This window comes from Cucurbita moschata, unplaced genomic scaffold (assembly GCF_002738365.1).
Source record: "Cucurbita moschata cultivar Rifu unplaced genomic scaffold, Cmos_1.0 Cmo_Scf00011, whole genome shotgun sequence".
Lineage (NCBI taxonomy): Eukaryota > Viridiplantae > Streptophyta > Magnoliopsida > Cucurbitales > Cucurbitaceae > Cucurbita > Cucurbita moschata.
The window spans coordinates 897650-905628 of NW_019268527.1; the positions used below are offsets into that span (position 1 = coordinate 897650).

At 31.9% G+C, this 7979-nt stretch overlaps 1 protein-coding gene across 1 annotated transcript in view; it reads right to left on the reverse strand.

Annotated features, from left to right (window-relative positions):
- The window catches only part of LOC111449920 (phospholipase ABHD3-like), a 16636-nt gene that overhangs the window by 3566 nt on the left and 5091 nt on the right, over positions 1-7979 (reverse strand). Inside the window, exons 6-11 of the mRNA XM_023090007.1 lie at positions 5989-6111; positions 5095-5172; positions 1486-1571; positions 1277-1325; positions 683-739; positions 110-240 (exon numbers count right to left, since the gene is read on the reverse strand). Of these exons, the coding sequence (XP_022945775.1) occupies positions 110-240; positions 683-739; positions 1277-1325; positions 1486-1571; positions 5095-5172; positions 5989-6111 (524 nt within the window). The remainder of the gene's footprint in view (positions 1-109; positions 241-682; positions 740-1276; positions 1326-1485; positions 1572-5094; positions 5173-5988; positions 6112-7979) is intronic.

A 7979-nucleotide genomic window follows, 5' to 3' on the forward strand; every position in this document is an offset into this window, starting at 1 on the left:
AAAAAAAAAAAAAAAAAAAAAAAAAAAAAACTCACTTATCAAAAAATCAATAACAAGGTGAAATAGTATAGCATTAATGTCAAAAAAAAGCAATAGAAATAAGTCCTACCTACACTCGTCCCATGGAATGGCTTCTTTTGTGCACAATGGATCATCCAAAGCACTGATACATAGAAGTGGCACTGCCACATTTCCCACATATGTAGAACTAGAGGCGTGCCTGTAATATGCATCCACGGTCTGGGAAAGGGAAACATGTTATAGCATTTGCATAGATATGAGAACATGAGGGTATTCTTGATTTTACATGTTACAAAAAAGTAATAATAAAATAAAATAAAATCCATACTAATTTTGTAAAATTATTTTCTATTGTTTTTAATTTTAAAAACTGTATGAAAAGATAGTTCCGTTCATGTATTTTTATTTCTTTCTTCTATATATTAATTTTAAAATATGACAAACTAGGATCAAATTATACCTTAACGGTTGATGATTATATATGGACCGACAATTTTGAAAGCACACTAACAGTATTTCTATTTTTTGTTCTTTACGCCTTGAAAGCTGTTTTTCAAAAAATTATTGTCAGACCTGTTTTACGTTTTTTTTTTTTTTCAAGAATTGTTGTTTAAAATTATCCTGTCAAAATAAGTATTCATAGTAAGAGTGCATGTCTTACCTCAAAATTTGCAAGGATACGTGTGGCATAGTTATCAAAATCACGAACCGAACGTGACTGCCATGAAGCAAAAACGAAAAGATCAATATATGTATATATGAGTTATTTAAGTAAATAAATAAAAACTTCAGTGACAAGGTTGTAAATGTTCCTTCCAATTTCTATTTAGAACCGCCAAAGAAGTAGGCCGTCCTGAAGTTGAATCTCAGAAAACCTCACTAGCAGGCTCTTAAAAGACTACCCCGATCTATTGCATTGAAAGGGAGGCCAAGTAAATATTTAAACCTATAGATATGAACCGCACTTTTCTTCCAATCTGTTATGAAATTAATGTAACTTATAGTCTTGTATTCCTCACGTAAGGACAGCCCAATAAGTAGTTTTGTTAATATTGAATATTTTAAAAACCCAAAGCAGAATGATGGAAATCTTGGTGGTGTATAAATTCCAGATAATACTTTAACTGATGAACTTATGTTGACACAACAACTAAGCTATCCATCAGAAGATGATCATCATATCAGAGCTCGCAAAGTTAATAATGCTTGACTTAAAATATTTACATGCTAAAGTATGATGTAAAGAGTCAAGGACCTTCTTAATGGATTCCCACTCTGTAAGTCGAGACAAGTTGGATTGATGCCTGCAGGAAATATAATTTAGTCATCACATAAGAAACCCTAAAGTTGGAAAGATGTTAATGTTATGTAGGTTGAATAGTTAAGGCAGTAAATCTATCTAAGTTATCATGTCAATGGGTACAAAAAAAAAATCTTGAGGTGATAAAAATTTTTTTAACGTACAATAGTGCAAAACCTTGTAAGCCGTCAGCCAAAGCTTTATTATAAAAACCCTGAACAAGCCTGCGATTAATGAACCTGTCACAAATCTACAGAAGGAAATGGCATGTGAATTGTGTTAGACCATTAAAAACAGACTAGAAGCTTGGGTCCTGCCATTATACTGACATTGGGACGAGCTTCACGCACACATTGAGTCCTGAGAGAATGGATGAGCAAGGACACTCATGACTATAAGATAAATTGAACAATTCTATTACTTTTTCTGTATCAAAAGTATAGAAGGAAAAGTAGAAAGTAAATTAATATCAGTCCATCAGGTTTGCAGACTGTACTCATCTCAATTTTGCTACAAACCTAAGAACAACTTCCACGCAAAGTCTTGTTAAAAAGAGACGCAAATCAGTTAAAGAAAAGAGTTGTAATGGGCATAGACTAAACGATCTTGAGATCCATTCAATAGCCTCTCTACACATGCTAATATGAACGTGCATCACAACGAGGGGAAAAAAACATTCGGGAAATTAAGATATAAAATGAAAGCCCAGAAAATAGACTGGCAGAATAAATAAGATGGGTTCTAGTATACCACCAAAATAACTTAGATTGCCTTGAGAATATTGGAAAAAGAATCTTTAGAGATATAATCCATTAAAGTATCAATCAAATCTTACATGGTTGTTCAGAACACAATTGGCCTTATTTAGAAAATAAATTAACGATGAAAAAATATTGTGAAAGCAACAATCAAATCAAAATTTCAATATCTGAACAAAGAATGAAAAAGAGATGGTGAACCCAATAGATGAATAAACTTCTATTGAGTATAAAAAGTTGGTGATTCAAAAAATGTGATACAAAAACCTTCTTGGAAGTTTACACATATGTATGGAGAAGAATTTAACCTATTTGAGGTCTAACAACTTAAAAACGAAAAAAATAATATAAAAAACACTTGTGTTAAATGTTTAAAGTGAAACTTACGACTTAATACTGAACAGTTGAATCTAAGAATAAAGAAGAAACTTAAAAGACTCAAAACTGAAATTTAATTATGAAAATCCTCAAATCTCAACACTCGTCGAGGTTTTTCTTTGCCACAACCTAAATGTGTCGTTGAAACACCAACTATTTGACAGTTCTCTTTTTCTCCCCTTCCTTCAATAAATAAAATTGACTTTTATGTGCTTTGTTATCCCATATTGTATCGGATTGAAGAAACTGGCAGACTGGTTATCTCAAAACCTTTTTGTAGGTTCTTTTGGCTTAAATCCAAAATCACCCAGCAAGTTATGAAGCCATATTGCTTGATTTGCAGCTGATACAGAAATTTCAACTTCAACCATAGATTCAGCCACAACTTCTAGTTTACTTGAAGTTCCAAGAGAAACAACATCACTAAAAATACTTTTAAATCCATCAACAACCAGTCCAATCACTATTAGCACATCCAATCAACTTTAAGTCCCGTGCAACAAATATTAAGTCAGACCGAGATGTCATTCTCAAGGTTTTATACTTGTAATTGATCTTAATTTCAACTAAACTTGCATGCTTCTTGAAAGTATCATAAACTTGAGTTCCTCCATCAAAAAAATATTCTCAAGTCATCCGAGTAAAAGAATCAATAAATGGAATCAAATATTTATTATTCCCAAAAGATGTGTTGCACATGAGACTGCAAATATCGCTATGCACACCAATTTGAGCTTTACTTTGGCTCTATAACTGCAATCTTTTGGAAAGAAAAGTAGTCCATACATCTTCCGTTCTTGGGCAACTTTCACAAATCTAATCAAATAAGGTAAAATTTGAAAATTCATCAACCACATTAGAAGAGACCAAAGCATTGATGTCACGTTTTGCCTTCTTCCACTTTGGCATTTGGGGCTGATGACATAAAGAGTCGCCATTCAGAACGAAAGCATTGTCAACCATGCTGACCTTTGCAATCTCTAGTTCTGGTTGGTCATAAATAACACGAACTTGATCCTTGAAAACTTGTTATGCAACAATTGAGTAATACCAAGCAAGTTTTGAGATAATCTTGAAATATCTGAAACATTGAATATCTTCTTTTCACCTTGCTTAATATGCATTATGACAATACCTTTACCCTTCAACTAGCATCATCTTGTCATGTCCAAGAATGATCTTAGGCTTTAAAGAACTACCAACTTGGCTAAAAAAATTGATGTATTTAGCCATGTGCATAGTACATCCACTGTCAATAGGTCAGGAGGTTGGCTCTTCGTCATCAACATGAGAAGCCATAAACAATAAGTTTGTTTCTTGATTATTGTCGGAACAACTTGCTTGTTCCTAAGAATATTGTTGGGTTTGGTTTTTCTTGGCATAACTTCTCTGTATGACTATCCTTGTTGCAATAATCACAATGATAGATTTGCTTATTTTTGGACCAACATTTCTTCTCAGCTTGGTAGGTCAAAGAGGAAATTTATCCCTTCTTGATGCTCCTTTTTCCTTGTACCCCTGATCTTTGGTTGCCTATCTATCTTCTGCACTAGGTTTCTTGCCTTTAGTTTTGGCATGAATGAATTAACATGCTCTTCATTACACATTGTATCTCTTAATTAACTCATCTATAAAGAAAGTAATCAAATCAAAAGACTTTTCTATAGTTGAGATCTTTGACTCAAATTTGATGGGAACACTTAACAGTTGTATTTTCCATAACCCTTAAATCTGAAATTTCCACCAGCGAAACTTATCTTATCACTTTTGTTGTGTAGTCCCTCCCAAAATCTAAATCCTCCATTTTTATCATCTTAAACTCTCTTCAAAGTCAATAATTTGATAGCTTTCACCCTGGCACTTTTTTTCAAATTCTTCCAGCAATTTATCCCAAGCTTCTTTTTTCGTTTTACAATCATTAATTAGCAAATATAAGACTACATAAAATGGCATGAATCGCAGCTAAAGCCTTGGGCTTCTTTAATTTCTCCTTCTCAGGTAGTCTGATCTAAGTCAAAGTCGGATTTTCTCCTAATGGGTGAGGACCAGCATCATCAGTTGAAACAGACTCACAAATGCCAAGTGCCTTGAGATAGGATTGCATATTAACAATCCAAAATAGGAAGTTTTCACCATTAATACGTGAAGAAGAGGTTACAAAAGTAGAAAATATTTTTTAAAATACAAAAATTGAATTTCTCACTCTCAAATAAAATTATAGCCTTTTAAATCGAAGGCTCTTATACCACTATTGAGAAAAAAAATGAACGATGAAAAAATATTGTGGAAGCACTAATCAAATCAAAATCTCAATGTTTGTGGAACAAAGAGAATGAAAATGAGAGAATGGAATCCAATAAATGAATTAACTTCTATTGAAGTATAAAAAAATTAGTGATACAAAACTTTCTCGGAAGTCCACACTTATATAGAGAGAAACGTATTCAAGATCTAACAACTTAAAAAGTTAAAAATAATAAAAACAACATTAATGATAAATGTTTAAAGTGAAAACTTACGACTTAAAACTGAAAAAAATTGAATCTAACAATAATAAAATAAAATAAAAACTTAAAATACTCAAAACTGAAATTTAATTAAAAAAAAAAAAACTCAAATATCGACAAGCATACTAACCAAAAGATCCCAAGGCGAGCAAATAGCAGCAGCACCGGAAATGGGGACATTAGCACCGTCCTCTCCAAGGTATTTTACCTGAAGGAAGCAGTATAAGTTGGTAAAGAAAAAAACAAAATTATGCATAAGACTAATTTTACGAGCTTCTCCAAGCTAATATAGTGTGTGCATAGTCTATTAAGAAATCAATTCCCAACTACGTATAATAAATATTCAAGGTTATCAAGACTGAGCAGCAGCTTGACGGCCCATTTTGGTAACGTACTGATTTCATTTCCTACTTCTTATTTATGAAATAAATATATTTAGTAACTATTCTTGTTTCTAGTTTTCTCTTTCTTTTATATTAAAAAAATATAAAATATATTTGGTGACCATTTCTTGTTCTCTTAAGTTTTTAATTACAAAATAAAACGTTTACATGGAAATTAATTTCTTAAAATATATTTATTATGCATTTTATAAGTCCAAAAGGATAATATCCTGCTTTTATTTATATTTTAAAAAGAAAAACTTGATACAAGAGCAAAAAAACAAAATAATAAGAAACTAGATTTTGTTACTTTCAAATTTATACATAATTTGAGAACCTTTCTTAAACATGAGAAACAAGAATACAAAAACAATTACCAAGCACTAATGTTTATCAAACATTTTGAAAGTTAGATAAGATGGAATAAAGATTTTCAGACTCCACAATAAAAAAATTCCCATTGATCCCAAAACAATGTTCTGGCTTCTTAAACTAGGACAACGTAAGATTACCAATCCAGAAGAATTTATGAGCAAACTTGAGTCCATCCTATTTTTATACGTCTCCTGACTTCAGGATAATATCCAATGCAGTCAAGAAAACATGAATTTATAAAGTGCTTAACAGGTAAATACTTATACCAGAACGTTTGCGCCAATACTAGTTCCAACAACAAACAGAGGGACTTCTGGATGTTGACTATGAATATGGCCAACCACTCTCCTTATATCCTCTGTCCACGCAGCATTATAGACACGTTCAGACTGACCAAAAACCAACGATTACCAAGATTTCAGTGAAGTAAGATATATCAGATATACTGAACTCCATAATATAAATTAAAAAAAAAAAACATCTGGAAAATCTTATTATTGTGATGTAGTAAGATTAGTGGTTAATAGATATTACTCTTGGTTAATTCCTTTTAAATCTTATCATCTGGAAATTTAAAGTTTTTTCTTTAAATTCTCTATAAATAGAGAATTGCCCTCTTGTATTCTTTACCTTTTTTTATTGATAATAAAGATTCTTGATAGACTTCTTGGAGAGAATTCTACTTAGTCACTTAGGCTACTCCAAATTGTTCAGCAGCTCACACTTACTTACAAAGAATACCTTTTAGAGTATTCTCTTTTCAAGAAGGAAGAAGAAACGATAAGCACATTTCAAGAATGAAGATTTACAACACAAGAAATGTGACAAAGATAAGATGTAACTATCCATATAGGCAAGAAAACCACAAGCACATCAAAAAAAAAAGTGCTAAAATTTCAACTAGCTATTCAAAAGATGGATTTCAACATAACAAGTCTGCCCATACTCAATTTCTTCAAAAATACTATCAAGATTTAGATTGGAATTCTTATTCTAGTCACTCTACTGATTCCAGAGAAGATCGTGATACAAATTCAAGAGCATTCAAGAAGTTGCCAGTAACGAAAATTTACGGCACAAGAAAGAAGTTCAAGGCCAGAAAATTTTCCATCAAATGTGGACCACGGCCAATGGAGGCAAAAGTAGAAGGAAATCGGAACCAACACTTGCAATTGGAGGAAATCAGAGAAAGGTTGATGGACTTTGAGCCTATGTTGGGGAAAGTAATTCACAATTTGGATCATTTTTCAACAAATTGACAAATTCAATGCAGAGAAATATTCACCCTAAGACAAGGACTCACAGATCATATGAGAATGATTCAAGAAAATACCATGGGGAGGCCTCTTGAACATCAATTTTCAAGATTCATGAATCAAGATTATGAATTTTGAGAAGAGAAGATTTCTACCATGGACATATATACCAAAATTGTGGAGAAAGACAAGAAAAAATGCTCCAAGAACAGAAAGCCCACCTTCCAAAAAAAGTTAGGAACCTTTTTCATCATGATAAACTTCATGAATAAGGGTTCTTAGTTCTAGATTCCAATTGTTCTAGCAAAGAATAAGGGGTTTTTTTTTTTTTCCATGGATTTGATGTTAACAATTCTGATTTTTTTTTTTCAGCAAAGAAGAGGAGTGTTTTCTAAAATTTGAAAATTATTTTGACGAGGAAAATGAAGTTGAGAAAGAAATGATAGACAGTTGACCATTCTTCTTTATATTTGGTTCAATTGCTCTTTGATGAAGTGCAAGGACATAATTCTTTAATCGTTCAAGAATATATACAAACAAAACAAGAAATTAAGGAGAATGAGAAGGAAGCCAAACATATGATGTAGGATTTGTGGTTAATTAGATATTACTCTTAGTTAATTCCTTTTAATATCTTTTTAGTATTTTAATGCTTAACTATTTTGCAATTCTCTATAAATAGAGAGTTTCCCTTTAGTATTCTTCACCTCTTTGATTGATAATAAAGATTCTTGATAGACTTCAAGGATAGAACTCTCCTTAGTCACTTAGGCTACACCACATTGTATGGAAAATAATGCATCTACACAGTGGACTGAACCTCATGCTACCAATTCCTTGAGGATGTCCTTCCTTTAGGTTAAAGGTACTTGTTCAGTAACGCATATTCAGTCACACAATACGCAGCTAAATTAAACAAATTGTACATTACAGCAAATGAATGGGTTCCATGTAGATTCTCTTTATTCCCCAGCACTTTTTTTTTTTTTTTTTTTTTTTTT